This window comes from Pungitius pungitius, chromosome 9 (assembly GCF_949316345.1).
Source record: "Pungitius pungitius chromosome 9, fPunPun2.1, whole genome shotgun sequence".
Taxonomy (NCBI): Eukaryota; Metazoa; Chordata; class Actinopteri; order Perciformes; family Gasterosteidae; genus Pungitius; species Pungitius pungitius.
This window is the reverse complement of record NC_084908.1, coordinates 7,864,808-7,887,481: the sequence shown is the minus strand read 5'-3', so window position 1 is coordinate 7,887,481 and position 22,674 is coordinate 7,864,808. Positions and strand designations below refer to the sequence as shown.

At 42.0% G+C, this 22,674-nt stretch overlaps 1 protein-coding gene across 1 annotated transcript in view; it reads right to left on the bottom strand.

Annotated features, from left to right (window-relative positions):
- Nucleotides 1–22,674, bottom strand: part of LOC119217450 (teneurin-3) — a 209,371-nt gene that overhangs the window by 40,819 nt on the left and 145,878 nt on the right. The window contains 14 exon segments of the mRNA XM_062564357.1: nucleotides 322–450; nucleotides 662–794; nucleotides 1,503–1,622; nucleotides 3,417–3,505; nucleotides 3,604–3,734; nucleotides 6,651–6,797; nucleotides 12,116–12,142; nucleotides 12,630–12,815; nucleotides 13,479–13,679; nucleotides 16,340–16,534; nucleotides 16,751–16,852; nucleotides 17,549–17,798; nucleotides 19,103–19,227; nucleotides 20,384–20,467. Coding sequence (XP_062420341.1) covers nucleotides 322–450; nucleotides 662–794; nucleotides 1,503–1,622; nucleotides 3,417–3,505; nucleotides 3,604–3,734; nucleotides 6,651–6,797; nucleotides 12,116–12,142; nucleotides 12,630–12,815; nucleotides 13,479–13,679; nucleotides 16,340–16,534; nucleotides 16,751–16,852; nucleotides 17,549–17,798; nucleotides 19,103–19,227; nucleotides 20,384–20,467 — 1,919 coding nt within the window.

The following is a 22,674-nucleotide window of genomic DNA, read 5'->3' as shown; positions in this document are numbered from 1 at the left end:
AGCCATTTCTCTAAGAAAAGATAGTATTCTCAAAAAATCATTATACTGACTATTTGTTTGTGATGGACCTAGCATGTGTTTGTCTCACTGAATGTAAATGTTAAGATTAGAGTTCTATCTTCAAACAAAAGAGTAATTTCATTAAATGAATGTATTAATGGTTGATACCTTTGGATTTTAGCGTACACCTCATGTGCTCTCATACCTTCCAATTCATTTTTTTGAACTTAACTAACTTTAATTTGAATGACTATTCTGACAGGCTGAGATCTTAGTTTGGGGATATTGGTACTTAAAGGCCTCCTCTGAGGAACTCCTTACCTGTGTTTCAGGTATGATGGGGCCATCCTCACTCGAACTTCTGTAAAACGTAGAAAGAGGAGATGCAACGATGACAGGACTGGGTCTGATGAAGCCACTCAGGTCACAGCTAGGAATGTCATTCTCCTCCTGAAACAGATGGATATGTTGTGAGCCATTTGGTCTTATCAATGAATGGCAAACAAAGAGTGTATTAGTCACATGGCACTTCGTCGGCCACAGTCAGTGTCAAGTATTAATCAAGTATTTATGTCAATAACATGTTCAAAGAGCACGATGAGTCAGGGGAAAAGTAGATGAAACATACAAGGCTAGTTTGTGACCTGGGGGCGCCACTCACCTTCTTCATGACCAGTGTGTCCATCACATAGAAGACGTTCCACGGCACCCACACTGTTCTGTACTGAGTGAGGAAGGGAGCGCGCTCAAAGCTCAATGTTAGGGACGCCCCCCCATTGGCCAGGAGATCGAACCTGCAGCACATCAAAGATGCAAAAACATATGTTTCCCTCAGTGCTCACCTTTTTACATATTATTTATATTATTATTTTGGCCCTTATTGTCAAGTATATTCTTGCCCAAATTCTGGGGGAAATCTATTTCTTAATACTTTCATAACTTATTGATGTATTTGTCCTTGTCTTTGCCTGCCTGTGTGTGCACTGTGTGTACTGGAGTGTGTCTCCTGCTGTGATGCATCCTTCATGTTCCAAGTTCTCCTGCACACACCCACAGCTCTCAGACGAGGCCAAGCAGGATCCAATACATTCCATCTAATTGAAGTATCTCTGAAATGTGGTTTCCTCCAATGTGTCGTTAGTTCTTTAGTTTCTATGAGCTAACAGGTATTTTCTCAAAGATGGACTGAATCTTGGTTTATTTTCGTTTGCCCAAAAGGAAGTTTTAGCTACAAAATGTTTTCTTCATTACTTTTATTTTATACAATCAATAATTGTCAGGATGAATAATGCTTCTGAAAAATGCCATCAATTGGCATGTCAGTGGCTCTATACACAAACAAGTGATACACAGCTTGATATTTCTTCTGGCCTATATTTTATATTATGTATTAAATGGACGAGAGGAACGCTGTTGTTGTTGGCTTGTTCTAAAAAGTGTGTAATTTTCAACGCGGACACTAAGTAGAAGTTTACAAATGTAAATAATAAATAAATACACACATGCCATCCTGGCGCGTTACACTGTATCCATGTTCAGCGAAGTGGACAAACGTCACGTTGACTCCAATCAGAGGAGTTCCGTCAGCTGTCAACACCTGCCCTCGAATTATGGACACCAAGCTGGAGAGACACAGAGATGGTACACAGGTTATCTCTATATTTTACTGTGCAAACTGAGGCATCATAGGGAGGACATGTCGGCCATACAGAGTGCAGGGAGCCATCATTCGGGGGGAGGGGGGAACTGCAATAGGACGCTGATGTGGCTGCTACACTCCCAGCATGCCTTCTCTCCCCCGGCACACTGGAATGCATATTTACACCAAAGCACTGTCCTCGCTTTTACTCCTCACAATTGTGATGGTTTCTGTTACTTCTACTGCTTCTTGGGGGGGTTCCACAGAGAGCGGGACGCTGCTTAGTTACACACAACACAAGTTCAGAGAATTCATCCAGTCAGCCCGGGGGATTTTACTGACAGACCGCACCTCCCAATCTTAAGCAAAATAACAATACTTGTTTCTGTTTTGGTCGACGACTTCAGAACCAATCACCCTTAAACCAATGGAACTAGACTCCAGGGGAGGAAGGTTTTACTGTAATCTTGTTCTCAATATTCCACCATTTTTTTTGTCAATAATTGACACCGATAACGTATATAATAGTATTAAATATGATAATAATATTGATTACATCTGTGCAGGAAAAGATTTTCATCTTTCCCAACAATCCCTGTAACTTATTTTAAAACCGATATGATAAAAAAGTTAAATGTTGTTAAATGTATTACATGCTCCACCAATGGCTACCAATAATAACCCTAACCCCCACAGCTACCCACACACTACTGTCAGGGCTAATAGAATCAAATATTATTTTATATTTTACGGTTGCAGGCCCATTCCATTATGGAAATACAGGACATTTTCATTACAAGGCTGTGGCCTCCTGCTCTTGTGAAACATTCAGTCTGGCATTTAAAACGTTACCAAAGACAAATGGCTGAGCAGAGCTGCGTCATGCTGCTTCCAGGACAACGCCCCTGCATTTTGTGCTCTGTACTTGCAGACAGCACTCGCTCCTTTACTATTATCACAATTAAAGGATGTCATGTCGGAGGCAGATGTTGCATAAATGGCTTGAGGCAAGTAAAAAGAAGCAAACTTGTGTTGTTAACTCTGCCTCACTGATCTGAACTATTTGATCAACTTTTCATAGTGCAGTTAATATGAGCAAGGTGAGCTGCATTTTGAGTCCAAGAATCACTGCTGCAGTCATTATGATGAAAAACAACTGTATGTTTCCTTTCACATTCTCATAACAGATGGCTGACCCGGCTCACATCTGTCTCATGCCCCACATCAAAGGAAACAAGTTAAGCATCAGTCTCAATCTTTATGGTTGCATTTCACTAACTGAAGTTTTTTGGATGTTCAGGGGTCAACAGTAATAATGGGACACCATTTGGAGAAATTAGCAACCAATTATTGGCCGTTGGTTGCAAACATTAAACATATGAAAAGAGACGGCAAGATGCTAAACCTGAACTCCAAAATAAATGAATGTATGATTGTTAGTATTAGTGATATGGTGGTTTGGTGCGTTTACTCGCATGCACATCGGTTACACAGAACCTTTTTGGACAGCAACAATTGAGGGGGAATTCTGTAATGAATTTGTAAATAATGAACTCTGAGGAAATGCAGCCAAGGAGAATATAATAATGCATTAAGTATTTAATATTATTATAACTACATAATGACTCAACCACATTGCTGTGTGCAGGAACCTTAAGCTGATATATTTTAAAAGTAAAAGCAAAGAAAAACACATACAACAACAAACATGCTGCCCTCTTGATGTTACTGCCCAGTAGAAAACAACAACAACACGAGACGCAACAGAGACGCTTACCTCTTATTGAACGGACTGTCTCCAGGGATGACGTGAGTGGATTCAGGGCCAACTAAGAAATGTATGCGCTGGTGGAAAGAGCGGGCAGCCTAGGGAATATAGAAGGACATCCGTAGTTAGACATATGCTGCTTCCTTTTGAAACAGGAAAACCTTTCTTATTTTGACTTCCTTTCTGATCTCCTTACCTGCTGAGGAACCAGGGAGGACAGAGATTGGCTGAGCACCTCCCCTGGGTCAGGTGACCCTTTGCAGTATAACTGGTTCTGACAAGAAGGCTGCAAACAGCAGTCTGGATCCATACAGTCAGTCAAGCCATCTGAAATGTACACACAAGTTGGAAAGTTGGGTGAAAAGAGGAAGGGGAGATGAAGACGGATGGATGACTACAGGTACAAGCAGGCAACAGAAGGAATAAGGAGCAATAGAGGAAGATCAAGGTAGTACAAATAACCACCACACCAAGCATACAGTGAAGACACAGGAATCAAGTGGACGAAGATGCTAAACGCAGTGTAATTGGAGAAGAATGCCAATATTAAGATAGTTAAACATGAATAAAATGAAATTAAATACAAAGGTTGGGATGAAAGGAGAAAAGAATCTGGGGAAACTGGACGTGTTGTAACATAAACAAGAAGAAAGAAATGTATTATCTGAGGTGGGGAGAAGAAAATGAAGAATGAGGGAAAATGAAGTAATGCAGTAGAATTAGTATGTGAGCATTGTGTGTTTATTAGGCAGTGAGATGATTGTATTAGCGATGGAGGGGTAGGCTTCTCTTTGATTTTTAAATCAAAAGTAATCGACCATCTAATGATGAGGCAAAGAAATGCCGTGTCTACTTCTAAAGGATATTCTGAGATGGCCCCAATAACAACTACCCCCCCCCCCCCCCCCCCGTTCACCAGTAACAATGCAAAGCCTCTTATGAACTGTGGGTTGGGTTGAGTCTCTTTCTCTTGCTTTCACACACTCACAGCTCCATGGCGACTGGTTGAGCACTGAGCCGGGGCAGACGAGGCCAAGCAGGATCAAATACATTAGATCTAATTGAAGTATTCCCCCCTGCTTTTCTGAAATGTGGTTTCATCCATTGTGTTTTGGGCAATTTGTTTAGTGCTGTGCAATTATGAGCTAACAGGTATTTATTTAACATATAGGAAAAAGTGCCAACATAATCACATGTGTCTAGTTTTGTGCGCTGTTAGATTGCTGCTAGATCGCCTCCTTAATGCAGGTGAGAAGAACAAAATTCTTTTGACTGCTGTTAAAATGTGGTTTGAAGCAGAATTGCTTGTGACAGGGTTGTGAGTTTGGGGGGAAAAAACATTATTTTCAACAAATTCTTCTTTTAGAATTAATACAGAGATAATTATATAGATGGGGGCCAATAGCTGTGTGTGAATGTATGGGAGAGATTAGAAATAGTCTTTAACAATAATAATAATGTCAATGTTCTGAATGACTATTGGCTACAGCCGATGCAGCCTCAACTTCACCAGGAAAGATGTTGGCTAATATATTTGATAAAAATAAGCCCATTTGTTGATTCTTATCTTTAAACCCAAATAAAAAACAAGAAAATGGGAACAAATGATGCATACACTGCAATAGAAATTGTGGCTTAATGTAAATGAAAACCAACCAAATCTATGGTGAGCAAAAACTCACAAAAAAATCAGGACTCAGAGAATCAGAGCGCTGCTTTTTGCTGTATTCTTATATCAAGGCACAAAGGGATGGCCCTGTCACACATTTGACTACATCCTAGTATCTTTTCATCTCACCTGCATGTTTTCTTACTCAGATCCTCTCATTTCATCAGCACCTGGTTGTCCTTGCCCTCCTCACCTGCAGCACACCCCCTCAACAGCCACTCACCATCTAAGCCTGTCACATTGTGTTGTTCCCTGCTCGATGTCTTGTGTGTTTGCCTTTGCCTGCCTTTTGACCACGGATGCTCCTTTTCGGATGTTTACCTTCCTTATTGCCATCCTGGTTCTGACCTCGCCTGATCTCGTCTACGGATTCCCTGCCTGCCCCTCTGGTTTTGTTTGACTCCGGTTTTGACCTTGCCTGAACTTTGTCTCTCTCATCGTTGTCTCCGTGCACCGGAACCAGTAACAGTTCCAGTAGCTGGATGGGCGACTTTCCTCCTTTCCTACCTTTTGGGCCAGTGCTGCTAGCTGTTCTTTACGGTTTGATCATTTTAAACACCAAACTTAGTGTAGCTGGTGACTGCCTACCCCGGGTAGCGAATGTGTCCTTATGCCAAGTGAAGGAGTTTAAGTACCTCAGGGTCTTGTCTGTGGCTTAGTTTGACTGGAAGACAAAGCTCTCGAGCAACCGGTCAATCTTCATTCCTACCCTCACCTATGGTCATGAAGGACTGTTCGGCTACTTGCAATTGCTTGTATCATTTCTGTTAGAGGATTTGAATGTATTGTACATTTTTTACATTGTTGATTCTGTACACATGACATCCATTGCAGTCTGTCCATCCCGGGAGAGGGATCCCTCCTCTGACGTTCTCCCCAAAGTTTCTTCCCTTTTTTACCAATTGAAGGTTTTTTTCATATTTCGGGGAGTTTTTCCTGTGCCGATGTGAGGGTTTCGGGACAGAGGATGTTGCATGTGTACAGACTGTAAAGCCCTCTGAGGCAAATTTGTCATTTGCGATTTTGGGCTATACTAAATAAAATGAATTGAATTGAATTGAAGGACGGGTCATGACCGAAAGAACTAGGTCACGGGTACAGGCAGCCTGAGGAGGGTGGCTGGCGTCTCCCTTAGAGATAGGGTGAGAAGCTCAGCCACCCGGTACAAGCTCGCAGTAAAGCCGCTGCTCCTAAGCGTTGAAATGAGCCAGTGGAGGTGGTTTGGGCATCTGGTAGGATGCCCCCTGGGCGCCTCACTTGGGAGGTGTTCCAGGCATGGCCAGCTGGGAAGAGGCCCAGAACTAGGTGGAGAGATTAAAGCTAATTCTATTACCGTTTATTTTATTTTCAGCTAGAAGGGTCCAGTGTTGGGAAGTGTAAGAATGTAGGTTTATTGGATGCTGCACTTCATTTTTGTCTGTTTGCTTAAAATATGATCAACCATGTGTGGATGAATGAAGTGACTTTAAAACAAAAGATAGACCAGGGTTTAAGACCTGACTTGTTTGTGTATTCATCCATCCAAAAACTGAACCATGGCATCTAGAATTGATAAATCACAAACACAAAAATACCTCCTTCGTTGTCCTTGCCGTCGGTGCACAGTGTTTCCATAGCCACGTGACATCCCGCCCCTCTCCATCCTGATTGGCAGATGCAGTGCCAGCCGCTGGCCTCCAGAGTGCACCGTCCGTTGTTGTTGCAGAGACCAGGACAACCCTCTGGGCACAGGAGACAAACGCACGGTGAGAAAGATGAGAGAAGGGGATGAGGTGACGGCTGGCTGTCAGCGTGGGAAATAGGATTCCACCAATACATGTTTTTCTACTGGAGCTCTAGTGGATGAGATGAATCAATAATTTTCACATTGCATCATATTCAGTGATTCCCTCTCAGCTTGGAGAAAACTCTGAAACCGCACCGAGACCTCCAAAGAACAAGAAAGAACGGGCTTCCACTTGGGGCACAAGGAAAGGCTCATTGCAGGTCCAACAACACGCTCAATATTTCTCAGTTTATCCATTGACAAAATAAAAACAATTATATATTACATTGTCCAGAAAAAAAACATTTAGTCATCAGATTGATGATCTAAACTTTCCTTGATTATCAGGAATTTAAAATAATACTGTCTTTGATAGCTGCTGTGGATAGAAGTGAATTTGACCAGTTATGTGATTTTCAGCCTGGCAAAATATATTTACTCATTTTTTTGGCCAGTTCAAAAAGATTCACTTTAAGGAAAAGATTCCCCAGGATCCCTGGGACTAATTTTATAAAGGCACAGTGAGGAGGGAGGACGGGAGGGTTAAGTTCCTTCATGCAGTCTCCTGTTTTACAGAGAGAAGCCTGATTGTAGAGAATAATGAGAGAATGATCCTACTACTCATTGGATTTATGATCTCAGTAAATAATGTAAATGGAGTTGATAGTCTCAATCCCTTTTTTAATACAACACGATGTTCATTTACTGAATGTTGGCACTTTGGAGTAAAGTGGACCATAAAGCAGGTACGCTTTAGGGGGGGGCTACATACTGATTGACAGGTCATTACTGCTACCAGAACCGTATACGGCATCTCAGCATCCTCTCAGGCAGTTTCACTATGGTCACTTCCATTCCCATTACCTTGCATAAGTCCAGATGGCTATAATCCAAGACGGCAACGGCCTAAATGGCGAATTTGAGGATGACGACGGAGTCCACTGACCCAGTGGGTCCCATATTTGGGAACCCGGCCTTGAGGTCAGAATGCTGTTTCAGAGGCTTCACGTCACCAGACTTCATAAGGAATTACTGAATACTTGTCTGTGTTATTGAATTGCAACATATTTCCTGTCAGAACGTTTGCTTCAGTCCAAAAATACCTTCAAGAGACATCAAAGACCCATATTGGTGAAAGCCTAACGTGTATAAAGGCATGTGGCCCTCCAACGGATGGAGTGACAGGCTGAAGGACAGATTGATAGACAGATAAATACATGAGACCACATGTGAGGGACAGACAGACAGTCAGCCTCGGGTGAAATGGACTGGAGTTGTAGTTTCACATGAACCATTAAGACCAAATGGCTACTGCAAGGTGATAATTCCAAATAATACTATATCTGTAAACAAAGACACAAGGCGTTACTGTTGAAAAATAGGATGATGAAAAACAAGGCATACAAACAAACAAACAAAAAAGAAAGTTGAAGGTGAAACATTTTGAGGTGTTTTATAGATTATCTGACCAAGTCCAACAATTCTGAGGCGAGTTTGACCCCCTGCCAGTTGACAAAGACAGCAGCCTCTCTATTTATTTGCTCTAGAAATCTGGACTCCTTTGGTCTTGTTTGACTTGTCAGTGAAAAACCCCACAACATCACAGGTTAGAATCCATGTGAAAACACAACAAGTAGACAGATACAGAGCGCACAAAGTATAGGGAGGACAGGGTGGTCTGGACTGCATGCCTCCGGAGGCTATACTTTATGGCTTTAGACATTCCTTCATCACAGAAAAGACAGTGAGGCTGGCAATCAAGTTAATCACAGAATCAGAACCAAGCAAAGCCCAGCTGTACAGACAGAGTAAAGGAAGAAAAGAATAAAGGTTGTGAGGAAAGGAGAGGTAGGGAGAGAAAGAGAATAAGGGAGGTAAAGATGGAAGGTTAGGAGGAAAGGAGAGGTAGGGAGAGAAAGAGAATAAGGGAGGTAAAGATGGAAAGTTAGGAGGAAAGGAGAGGTAGGGAGAGAAAGAGAATAGAGAGGTAAAGATGGAAAGTTAGGAGGAAAGGAGAGGTAGGGAGAGAAAGAGAATAAGGGAGGTAAAGATGGAAAGTTAGGAGGAAAGGAGAGGTAGGGAGAGAAAGAGAATAAGGGAGGTAAAGATGGAAGGTTAGGAGGAAAGGAGAGGTAGGGAGAAAAAGAGAAAAGGGAGGTAAAGATGGAAGGTTAGGAGGAAAGGAGAGGTGGGGAGAGAAACAGGAACAGCTGAATTCAAACAGATCAGGCTTGTGGATGCAAGACAGAACAGGAATTACACACCATGGCTTTGTGTCTGCTCTGTGTGTGTGTGTGTGTGTGTGTGTTAGCACATCTTCATTTGTAAAATCAGAGACCGGGGCAATAATAACGTGACAGAAAACAAACAAGAGTGTTAAAAAACAAAAGCTTAGCCAAAATAAGAACACTGTGTAACAATAAGACAGTACAATAAACAGTTATGCCGTGCGTTTAGAAAGACTAAAAGGACCAAAGGGAAAAAAAAGGAAAAGACAGGAAAAACCAAATGAGATGTGAAAGAATGCGGATCAAAGGAAGTTAACACAGCAGTGTGGAGTGGTGCTGTTCTGGGATAGTATGCCTTCATTAAATCTTTGGCATGAATTACCTTTATATCCTGAGAATAGGAGAGGGCACGAGGGAGAGAGGGAGGAAAATTAGGGAAAAAAAGTAAATCCAAACAAAAGCAGCAGTGCCAAATATTGTTTTTGTGATGGACAGATGGAAATGGCAGCCGAGGGAAGAGGAAGAGGAGGAGAGGAAGAGTTGGGATCACAGGACTGCAGTAACATAGAGAGAGTCAGTCAGTGTCAGAACGGCCCTCCACTCAAAGCGGGCCCCACTCACCTTTAGAGGGAAGAAAGTCAAATGACTTCCACAGAGATAAACAAAGGTTTCTTTTTTTCCACTTTTCAATAAGCCGATTGTCAAACTCTTGGAGAGATTAAGGGTGTAAATCATACAGCGGGTCCCAAACAGAAACTGGCATCCTGTTGGATGCTGACTCCGAGGCCAATAGATGACCCTGAATGATGGCATGGAGATGCAGAGACCTGCCGATTGACTCAAATTAAAGAGCAAAAGCAGCTTCCCAGTTGCATTATGGGATGCGTAAGATATCAATGGTTGGTGAGGTCGCCTGGACTCGGTTTTAAGAATTTGAACGCTGCATCCACATTTATGCAAATGTGAGATGATGATGAGCCACCTGATAATCCAAATATATGTTTTTCTTTTAATTGCCTATTTGCCATTGCCTATGAGCAATAATTGTAAAGCTCCTTATCTAGAATAGTCCCATGTTTGCACTGGAATAAGGGAAATCAATGTGACACAATCACAGCGCAATAATGCAAATGATAGTCATTTCAATAGTAACACAATGTTGTGACTAAGGTTTGACTGCAGTGTTATGGATCCAACTTCAGCATAACATTAATGTGGTCGCTATATTGTTCATAGATTTTCACTGTAGCAGTACAGTACAGAAAATGAGCAAACTCAATACTATGTATATACTATGAGATGTAGATGTCTTTATTTTCTTTGATGGAAATTAGGGCTGCAACAACGAATCAATGAAATCGATTAAAATCGATTATTAAAAGCGTTGGCAACGAATTTCATTATCGATTCGTTGTGTCGCGCGACTATCATGTTTGAGTATTAAAAAAAAGCTGAGAAAAAAAAAGTTGAGCGCTCGCGCAGCAGAGCAGAGAAGAAAAAAAGCTCCGCCCAGCAGATCATTGCTAAGAAAAATAAATAAAAAAGAGCAGAGCTGAGGTAGAGGAAAGACCATCGGACCCGTAATAGGACCCGTAATATTGTTCTGAAACATGGCGGAGGAAGAGAAGTCAATGCGACCTAAATCCTCCAAGGTATGGGAATATTTCACACTGAATAAATCAAAAAAGTGTGTTAACTGTAAGATATGCAAAAGCGACATGGCCTGGCACGGGAGCACCACGGCGATGATTCAGCACCTTAAACGGAAACATGTTGGAGTCCTTGATGAGAGGAAGGGAGTTCAACAGCAGGGTAAGTCACTACAAATTACCACTTTTGTTTCGTTTTGAAGTAATGAATGTAACGTCGCTCTTCTGGTGTTTACTCGTTATCCAGCTTAATAAGCATGACAAGTTAACGTTAGCTCGTTAATAACAGTATTAAACCATGAGCGGCTTCTTGATGGGAAATGCATCATGTACACCACAGCAAGCTGCTGTCTTGACGGATAGTATCCTCAACATGCTTGTCACTGACATGAGGCCTTGATTACCTATGCATCCCTGCCACCTCAACACCTTCTGAGCGGCTGTTTTCTGCAGAAGGAAACATAGCATCCAAGAAAAGAGCCAGCCTGAGGCAGGATCATGTAGACATGCTAACATTTTTGCATTGCAATGCAAAGTGTCTGAACACAGGGAGTGAGAGAGAGTGAGTGTAGTTCAGACGTTCAAACAAATCCTGTAACTGTTAAGTTTTCTGATTTGTATTTTCTTTATTTGTTAAAATTATTTATTGTTCCTCAGACAGCTCAGGTGCCTTTAAACAAAAATCTAATCTAAATATTTTTTGTGCCTAATATATAATATACAGTATAAGTATACATGCGATGTGTGTACGTTTTTTTGTGTATATCCATTTTATTTGCTTACTTAGGGATGTTCAAGGAGCAATCTGTTTTGCACTGTCAGTTCTATTTTTCAATAAAGGGTTGAAAATTATTATTATTATTTTAAATCGATTAATCGAACAAATAATCGACAGATTAATCAGTTATTAAAATAATCGTTAGTTGCAGCTCTAATGGAAATGAGATATTTACTGTACTAATCCTTAAAAAGAACAATCTACTCCCAATATGAAGGGGGGCCTTTCAAGAGATTCAGGAGGCTGACACAAGGTCGACCAGATGACAAACACACAAAGAAGCATCGCTATCGAGGGAGTCCCAGCATTGGACAACATACAGAGAGAAACTCATCATTCTCCTGTTTAGGGAAACAGTGTGCAACCTAAAATGCAAAAGAAAATGAAGCCAATGTGCACAATATTCAAATCCTAAAATGTTCAGAGCAACATGAAAAGTACATTTTATCATAGCAGTAAAATGACAGAGAGGCTGAAGGGGGAAAAAACATGGTACACTTAAGATATTCAAAATAAAGTCTGAATAGAACAATAAACAGAAAAAGAAGCAGAAGCCAAAGAAGGAGGGGGGATGAGAACAAGCTGTGGATGAGGAGAAGAAGAGAAAAGAGCACAGTACCTTTTACTCTAATGTCCGGATTGTGAGCTTGAAAACGAAGAACAAAAACAAAGGAAAGAGAGATAGATAGGAAGAGTCTTTAGTCCAGAATAACCCTCAGGAGAACAACCAGAGGGCAGCTGAGCACATGTCAATCAATCCGATGCAAAGGGAGAAAGATGAAGAAAAACAGAAGAGGAGCTAATTATCAGGGTTCAAAATCCGACCTTTGTTCCTGGTATTTTCTTGTTGAATACTGACCCGCATCACGCCAAAAAAAACACTGTAGACCCAATGTCAGCTGGGATATCTATTAATGAAGTAATATGGAATCAGATCTACATCCCATCCTCTAGCACACTTAAACACTGCCTCCACTGCATGGAAACAGCCACACAATAAAACGCCTGCATGTGGATGTATGAATTCATTGTTGGATGATCCTGAGTGACACCTTTGTCACAGCATCACTTTCCCTCTGACACTTTTCCCATCGTGTGTGTGTGTGTGTGTGAGAGAAAAGGGCTCCACTCACCAATGTTGCAGTGCTCGCCTGTCCATCCCTGGTCACACTCACACTTCCCCTCCTTACACACTCCGTTCTTGCTGCACATAGGGTGGCAGGCCTTCTGGTCACACAGCGCTCCTGTCCAGCCCTCCTCGCATCGACACACGCCGCCGTAACACACGCCATGGCTGCCGCAGTCCACCTCACACACCTCTGTCAGAGAAAGACAGGCAGAGATATCAATACATAGACTCCCAATGCCCACAATTGTGTTACACTCCATACTGTACTTAGCACAGGTGAGTACTATGTGGTGAGTGGGTTCAAAGGTCAAGAACACGCCAGAACTATATACTGTATGTATATATGTGTGTGTGAAGTGGCCAGAAGCTGTGCGAATGTTTTTACGTATTTCGAGGCGCCGGGCTCAATGGATTTATAAGGACAGCACTGAGACTCAGACATGTGGGTTCCCATCCCACATATAGTTACATTTAGACACGAAAAATGTTGTGGTTTTGGTAAAATGTTATGTTAAATGTTAAAGTAAATATGTCATCTTTCATGTTTATAGTATAAATGATGATGATGGATATTTATAGTTCCCTTTTTGTTTCTGAACTCATCCATGTGTCATGTTTTATCTTACTCATAAAGACGTATCCATGCTGCTTTTACACATGGCCCTGAGCTGCAGGACGTCCAAAACCGGCAAGCCATCTTGAGACCATCGCGCTTCTGTTCCAGTTCCTGCTCATCGGCAGCCGAAGACTTGCTTTGGAGAGATTCTATTTCCCCTGATGCCCTGCTAGTTGTTTTACAGACGTATCTCATCCTGCTTTTAGAAACCTAGTCTTGTGTGGGAAGAACACACACCTAAAGAGCAGTCGGACCCGGTCCAGTGGTCGTCGCAGGTACAAGTGCTGGTGTCTGCGTTGTGGGTGCCGTGGCCTGAACACTGGTCCGGACACATGGCCTTTACGATCTCACAGCTGGCTCCGCCCCAGCCGGGCTGACAATGACACTCCCCATGGATACACACTCCGTGGGCTGAGCAGCTGGGCTCGATGCAATCCACTGAAGACGGATTAAAGCAAATATTAATGTCATGCAAGTAGAACACATACTTATAGTTTGTACAGTTTTGGGCACTTGAGGGAATTGAACTTAACTAGGAGGACAGTGAAGAGCACTTTGGAAGCGTGCTTGTCTTAGGTACTTCTCCATAGTTTGTTTTACCTGCACTAGATGATGTTTGCAGAGGCAGGCGTGTGTTACCAGTGAAGCAAACAGTGCGAACTGCTGCCGACTGGGTCAACAGCAAAACACCCTACACATCAACAATCCGTTTCAGTTTGCAATATATTTAGAACATGAAGACATCGTACCCATTTACCTTCTCACAAAAGAAAAGGGTTCATTTGACCTTGCAGATTCTGTGGGGTTGCTGGTTGCATAGTTGCTCTTTTTTAAATAGACACTGGTGGTTTTGGCAAGAGCAGAGATAATGGATTCAGTTCCCCGTCGAAAACATAGACTGCATTGCTGTCTGAGGGGAGGGCAAACCAGCGGAAACATGAAATCTATCCGGCAATTTAACGGATATTGATTTTTGTTCTTTAAGTGTTCAAATGTTTGTCCAAACCCAGCGAGACCTGCAGCTAGCAGGCAAATCGCACTATTGATAATAGCGCTTCAAAACGTCCCAACCATTTCTTTGAGAGCTAAATGAGTAAGAATGACGCCACTGGAACTACATTCCATGCATTTCAGTTAAACCACCAGAGCATAATGATGTCATCGATCTGTTGATAAGAAATATAAAATGAAATGTTTGGATCCTTGTGGCCAAACCGTCAGACACAGAAACACTGGAATCCACTGCGCACATGATTGGATCAGATACTCTGATAATTGTTTTTTTAATTTTGTAATGAACATTCTATAAACATTGAACTAGAAAACATGAAGAAGTAATTTTACTGCAACTTGACACGTATATTCAAAATGACTATAAATTGTCACTTAATCAGTTATACCCCACATCATATCACTATGATGCATTTAGTCAGTTTCTTTTGCTGTTGTAGTAATTGGAAATGTCACTCACTACTACATGGCAGCAACTGTATTGTAAAAGAATTAACATTTTCTGCTACTACTAAAATATTTGTAAAGAGAGAACGTTGAAAGAGAGAACGAACGAATGCATTGAACGAACGTGTTCAAAAAAGTGAAGCCCGGTTGGGCTTCTCTCGTTCTGGTAGGAGGCAGGAGCAGTTCTGTTGTCCCGCAGGCCGGAAAAACAACTGACTAACATCAGGAAGAACATTATGTTTTATAATTCTTGTTAGATATAAAAAGAAAGATATCTATTGGCCCTAAACTGGAGTTGAGAAGGAGCAGGTCCTCTCGCCGCAACACAAGATCGAATCACATGCAACGTGTGTCTCCTAACATTAATGTGAACAAGGAACAAAGCGTGAGTGTTGTATGGTGCCCAGTGGGTCTCTAAGGCTCATGCTTATCAGATCAGTGTTTGCCTGGTTGGCACTTTCTGCTTTGCCCTTTGACCTTACACTCCTCAACCAGGACAAGACAGTGACTCCCTAAATGAGCACTATGAAAGTGCTTTTGATTATCAGCGCAACGTATTCTACGTATTAAAGCGAGCAATGTGGCTAATTGAGCATTAAGAGGTGGCTGCTAATTCTATATATAGAGAAAGAGACATATAGTTATCGATATATAAAACATTCTATTTACCAGATCTTCAGACATCCAGGAGACTTGAAATTGGATTAAGTATCTTTTCTTTAACCAAGCTAGTCTGCTAAACTTGTTGTTGCTTCGGCTGTTTTTAAGTGAAACTTGACTTCTACTTGCTTTTTATCTTTTCTCCTTACCCTCTTTCATCCTCCGCCCCACTGTCTTTTGAATGCTGTGACAGTTAATCACCAGGTACAATTAAACATTGTTGTCCTCTACCGTCTGCCAGGCCCTTTGGGTCATTTCCTTGACTCAAAATGGCCCCTAACTCATCCTCCTAGGATACTTCAACATCCCGACAGAGAAGTCATCTGACCTTCAATCCCTCTCCTACTACTCACAAAGCTGGCAATCACCTTGATTACATCTTTACTAGAAACTGCTCTACCACTAACCTGTGGCTGTTTTCCCAACTCTCTGAAGGAGGCAAGAGTTAACCCACTCCTGAAGAAGCCCACCCTCAACCCTTCTGAAGAAAACAACTACAGAGCAGTATCTCTTCTTCCCTTTCTATCCAAAACTATTGAACGTGCTATTTCAACCAACTCTCCTCCTATCTCCACCGTAACAATCTCCTTGACCCCCATCAGTCAGGCTTCAAGGCGGGCCATTCCACAGAGTTTGCTCTCCTCGCTGTCTCAGAGCAACTCCACGCTGCTAGAGCCGCCTCTCTCTCCTCTGTCCTCATCCTTCTGGACCTTTCTGCAGCATTTGACACAGTAGTTATATCTCCTTGTTCTGATGCAGGGGGTCAAGCACTAACAACTGAACCCCATCCTGCATTGATAGGCCACACATCAGCTACCTCCGGGCCCCTCCACCTTCATTCACATTATTCACATTGACATTCAAATATGTAATTATGTTTTCACCCAATTCCGGCCCGTTGTCCCAGAGCAAGGAGCCAATAACAAGACACGTCACCAATGTTCCTTTATGTGTTTGTCCTCAGAGGATATCAGTCTTACCTTCCTCACAATTGTCGCCCTTGTAACCCGTGTTGCAGATGCAGGCACCCACTATGCAGATGCCGTGTCCTCCGCAATGGATGTCGATGCACTGGTTGGTCGGCACGTCGCACTCAGTGCCTTTCCAGCCGCTGTAGCACTGGCAGCGGCCACGCGAGTACTGTCCGTTGCCACTGCACAGCACCGGGCAGGAAGCTAGAAATACACACATGCAGTTCTTGTTAGATCAGACACTAGGGCCAACAATGTTCCTCTCAAGCTCCCAACAACTTCAATTAAAACTTAGAGGCTTAAAATCTCATAAATATCTATGTGCATGCTCATGACAAAGGATAGGACCGTTTTTTTCTCTAAACAGTTACTGCCTCTTGAAAGGTAGCACAGTATCTGTGTTGGTGTGTGTCTGATTACCTCGAGAGCAGTCAGGGCCTAGAAATCCTGGGAAACAGTGGCATATTCCTGAGAGACAATCTCCGTTTCCATGACAATTCTGAGGACACTCCATAATCGACTCTGATTAAGAGTCAGAGAAGGAGAGAGAGGGGAAAGGTGTAAGTTAATTGGGTAGGCGAGAAATGCAACTGAACATCTTGGGAAATAATACACACACACGGCATTGGCCCTCTGCGGTTGCCGTAGTTACCACAGTCAGTCCAATCAACACATTGAAACATCCAATTACCCTGCAGCCTTTTTTGGCCCATCTTTTTTTTTGTCACTCACACACTACTGCTGAATCTCTGCTTCACCTAATGTTCTCTCACATGCTGGACAAAAAAATACAAATGAGCAGAAATTACAATTGTTTCAAGAGTTTACTGTTTCAACATTAAGCACCAAGTGAAATTAGGGAATGCTCTGTAAAGGACAGATTACGCGATTGACTGAATCAGCACTTTATTAAAGGTAATAAATGACCTGAGAATTGATACATATTCAAACAACAGGGCTGTCATCTTTCTCTTACATTTGCATTTCCTTCAATTGCTCCTGGTAGGCCAGTAAACAGACATTAATACAAATACAGTACCCAGAATGCTCCGTTTCATATTATAAAAAGAGGTCATTTTAACCTGTTACTGTAAGGACATGATTGTATAATGCAGGTTTTACTGCCACGAGGTAGTGTTTTATGGTGTGTGTCACCAGTGGACACCAGTACCAGTACATGAACTATTGTCTTTACCTCTTAAAGCTGCTTTGTCTCACCTATAACGACGGTATTGTAGGAGACCTGTTCTGCATTGCGTCCGTCATTGTAGAATGCCAGATGCCAGATTCCTGTGTCCAGGTATTGGATGAAGCCGGCCTCGTGCACGTTCACTGAGCGTGCACGACGGGCTCCTCGTCCAGCCTCATTCTCATGTGCAGCAGCTGGGTGTGCGTGTCCCACGTACACGTCACTGAGCGATCGTTTGGAAATGAGACGACTACCGTCCAGTAGCTCCACAAAGTCGTACTGGGAGACAAAAAATAGCGACACGGTTTGACCAATGGAAAGGTGCACCAATGCTAACTGATGCAATCCAACATTTCATCCCTGATCATTTTACTAAATTGAATTCATCGCATGACATGGATAATAATTATATAATTCTATGTATTTAGTTTACTCGTTTACAGTTGCCCTCTGCCTTTTTTATCACATAATGAGATGAACACACGGGTCACGTTGACCCTCGGCCCTTGATTTGTATCTGCTCCTCTACGAGTCAAAGACGACTCAAATCTCATTCAGGACAAAGAGCCGGTCTTCAGGTCCTTCAGCATCCTTAATCTTTAAACTTTTACCATCAAAATCAAAATACCTTATCAAGTGGATGTTAGGGCAAAGTTTGAAGAAAGGAAATCTTTCAATGCATTCCAGAGATCATCATGAGGACAACCGCAAGACATAATGCCGGCGTGATGCCATGAAAACACAAACTTAGATGGATTAAGGTTACGACAAGGACGCACGCACACACACACACACACACACACACACACACACACACAAGCAGCACTGTCGATTATCTAAAGTGCTAACATTGAGCTGTAAGAGGGGTGGCATTGTATGAAGCTGTCTTTTATAGATAAGTGGATTAGTCCCTTGATAGAAGACACGATTCATCACACGGAGATGTAAGTGTAGTCAAAGGGTAGTTTAGGTTTGTAAGAAGCTTATCTGCTTCGTTATTAACAAAGAATCCATAAAGCGCTTGACCTAGACACACTTGCTACATTGCAAAAAGGATTAATGGTTTTGACATTTTGAGAGGCAGAGTTTTCTCCTCACTTAAGGTATTTTTAAAAGTAGAAAGGCCTGAGGATTCCCGCTGGTTGAGGGCCGATTTGTTTAAACGCTATTTCAGAGATCTCCAAACAATGAAGTGTACTGATCTGATTAGATAGAATTTCTTTCTGTGGACAGATGAAAACGCAAAACTCTGGTTGTGGTTACATCTTATCATAAACACCGGGTTTGTATTTAGCAGTGGACACAGACGCTGCCCTAGCTTCCTTTAAATTTGTTATATTGTTCTTTGTCACATGCTGCTGTCAGGTTTACCATAGCAACCATTTCAAACTGTCGACGAAGTGGGATCCTCTCACATTTGCGTCTGGTTCGCTTGATTCTTTCTTTGAGAAGATTCTATAGGCATTGACTCAACACACATTGCCCCTGACAAATCTCCAATACTAGACACGAGAGGGGTAACAAGACTGACACTACAGGATCATCTCTAATTGTACGTGCATGCATGTGTTTGTGCAACCAACCTGTGTGTGTGAGGGCGGCAGGCCTTTGCGTCCATACACTCCAACTAGAGCGTCTCTCTGGACCGAGATGTTGAATTTCAAAAACTGCGGCTGATCGATGTACAGCTGAGACCTCCAAAATACACCTTCAATAAAGAGCAGTAACAGACCATCAGCAGTCACAACCAGCTTCCAATTTAAATAGTCAAACAAATCAAACAAGTATTGGTACATTAGTTTGGCACGTAACGTCCGTGCCACCCCCCCCAGTTGCCACCATGACCGGATGAGCATGACCCTGATGTCTACTTACTAAAGAAATCATAATTTGTATGAACACAAACATGTGCAAAAAATAGCCCTGCATTCATAGCAACGACTTCTTGTTCGTAACAGCTGTCTGCTATAGAAAAAATAACAGAATGCTGTCAATGGCTAATCAAAAGTGAATAATCAATTACGCCGTGTAACTAAAAACAACAGTCCTGCAATGTCATTAATTAACTAACTTTAATTTGGATTTGGTTGACAATATGTCCGAGCATATAATACCATGAGCTATTATAAATGAATGTGGACAGTGTGGGATTGAACAGCCTCCAAAACTCCCTCAAAGTACTGTACAACCATGCGGAAGTAGGATCGTTGGATGGAACTTAATTAGGCAGCGGCACTGTGTGTGAGTGGCAGACGCCATGGCCAGTTGATGAAAGGATGGCGGTTTGATCCCCTGATCTGCATGTCGCTGTGGTTTTGGGGAGGACCCTTGTAGCTGTGACCGCGGTGTGGATGTTGGTTGCTCATAGGCAGGTGGACCTGTGAATGGAGTGTTCTGCACAACCTGTCATCAGTCCTTTCTGCGTATGGTAGCACCTGACATCAGGGTGTGAATGGGTCCCATGTCTAAAAGCGCTTTGACCCTTTACAATTCTTTTCAGCTATTGGCTATTTTAAAACTGGAAATTAAGTGAATTAAGTTCTTTTTCTAACTTTGTTCGGTGTTTCACTATGGGAATCGTCTCGCCGTGACCAACTAAGGAAGCTCCAATGACACCACGTCTGTCAGTGACTGACAGGTCGAACTGTGCTGGGGCCCCGCCCCCTCATGTTACCACAGTCGACCGCCCCTCGCAAATCATTCTAGACCGATTTCTTTCTGTGTCAATGAAAGGAGGGATGTGTGGTAAAACACCTCACTCTGTTATCAAAGAACCAAGGTTACGTTAAGTAACCCAAAGTTTTGGTGTCTATTGTAAGTGTCTATTTTACACGTTGTATTAACCATGTGTTTGTACAACTTACCTGGTGGGACATCTTGTATGGCTTGTCTACCAACATCTAACTCCCCGGTGTCTATGGTACTGTTCTCAAGAAGAAACATTTTACCTGAGGAGAGAAAAATGGTTCAGTATTATTCTGGAGCCCAGTGTCACAAACCTCACACCCCAAGTGTCATCCATTTTTGGGAAAAGTGTAAAGGTGATTTGAAGAAGACGGAAAACAGAAACTGAAGCTACACCTGGAAGGAAAAAACAACAGCAGGTGCTTATTGACTGTTGCAATCATACAGAAGCTAAAGCGCCATGTGTTCAATGGCGAGTGTTGCTGAGAAGGTCAGAAGATCTGTGGTCCACTTCCTGGAACCTTCACCATTACAGCATGAATGTGTGTGAGTAATGACATGTAGTTCTAAAGTTCTTAGAATGGACAGGAGTCTATAAAGTAATTTCATTCATTATTGTGGTGTGAAACCAGGAATGAGTCCCCCCCTCCCGGACAGTTTGGTGTCCCGATTGATGTCCATGATGCTGGCATGGTCTGAGGTGTGTGTGTGTGTCCTGGCTTGTAACTGTGTGTAACTGTCTATCAGTGCAAACACAGCTGACAGAGATGAATGCTGTTGGTTCTAGTTGTTTGTGTGTACGGGGCTCTGCTCATTTGCTACTCTCTGGATCTTAAAACACACCCCAGGTTAAGATGTTTGTATAGATGTAGTAGAATTTGACGATGCAGTCATTAGACACACTCGAGTTCCATGAGACTGATGAAGTGGAAGCAGACTACAGCAACAACAAATATCGACTGAGAGAAACCATAATGAAATAATAATAATAAGCTAAAAACATTACAAAACAGAATTGGCTGTGTATAAACAAGAATTGATTTACCACTTTGGATGAAAACTACTTGAAATAATAATTGAGGTTCAGTTGATACTTTCATTCATGTATGATGTATAAGGAGAGCAGGATTAGTGGATCCATGTTTTAATTAGAGGACTTCATTATGCGGGGGTCTGTGTGTAAGAGAAAGGAATATATCCCACATAACAGATCCCATTTAAATACATGTCTTACATTTTGCAGGGTTTAGTTGATATTGATGCATTGTGAATTTTCTGTTTTTATTTCACACTGAAGTGCTTGAATTGATTTGAAAACTGAAGTGAGAAGCCATTTAAACCTTGAAAACCCTTTCAATGAAAAACAGCATTAATGCTAATTATGTTGTTATTCTTTTTCATTGTGTAGTGGTCCCGTAATGGACTTGCAAACTAAAACTACAGAAATATTTTTGTGAACACTTTTCCTAAAAATCCTTTTCAAAGGAGTCGGGGATATTAACAATATTTTGAACCCATCACTGTTTGCATATACCGTTAGATATGAAAAGTTCATATATTTCCCACTATATTGTGAATCAGGACAGGTGGCCATGTAGGAAGGTGGTGGGGATGAAACAAATCTGCTGTAAGTAGTAGTAAGAGAACATTCCTTTATTTATCAAATAACTTCTAAACTTATTTAGAGCCACCTACATACTTATTTTAACCTAAAACTACATCATAGGGGGTTGACATTCACAGGAAAATAATGAACAATATATATATATATCTAAAAGCCATATGAATGTTTGTATGATGATACTCAACTCGATGATGGAAAAACATCTGGACATGGTTGGCTATGACACTTACAAGCTTTCCATCCGATCTGACAATGACTAACAGAAGCTGAAGTCTCAAAGTCAGTCAGAATAGTGTGCGCAGATGGTCCCACCAGGTACACTGCAGGCTGTACTAATAAAGGACGTGTTCATTATGTTTCAATTACCTGACAGGATAGAAGGAGGCCTGTTTAATGGCAAACATTTCAACTACAAAGATTATGCAAAAACCCTTCTGGAGGAAACATATCACCTACACCGTGCTTTCTTTTAAATCTACATATTATACCAAGCACATCAGCTTGCACATGTTCTGTGTTTGTTGATTCTGAATTGACCCTCCATTGTATATGTTCACTATCCGCACTTGTGACCTCTGCACTCATAAACCCGTATCACGCTACTTCCTGCATTGGCAAGGGAACATAAATCCAAATTTCTTATTAGTTGCATATGTATGAAATGATCAAAAGATATGGGGTCGTCTGCAGTGTTGCAACATTAGGATATGTAATATTTAAATACTACAGCAGGCAGAGTTCTCCCTCAAGGCACTACTAACAGTTTCGTTTGAGGCTAATTGGCCTTCTCCTTTCTGCGCCAAGAACTGTCATCATCTCTGCCAACTTTCTCACATTCTTTGCTCT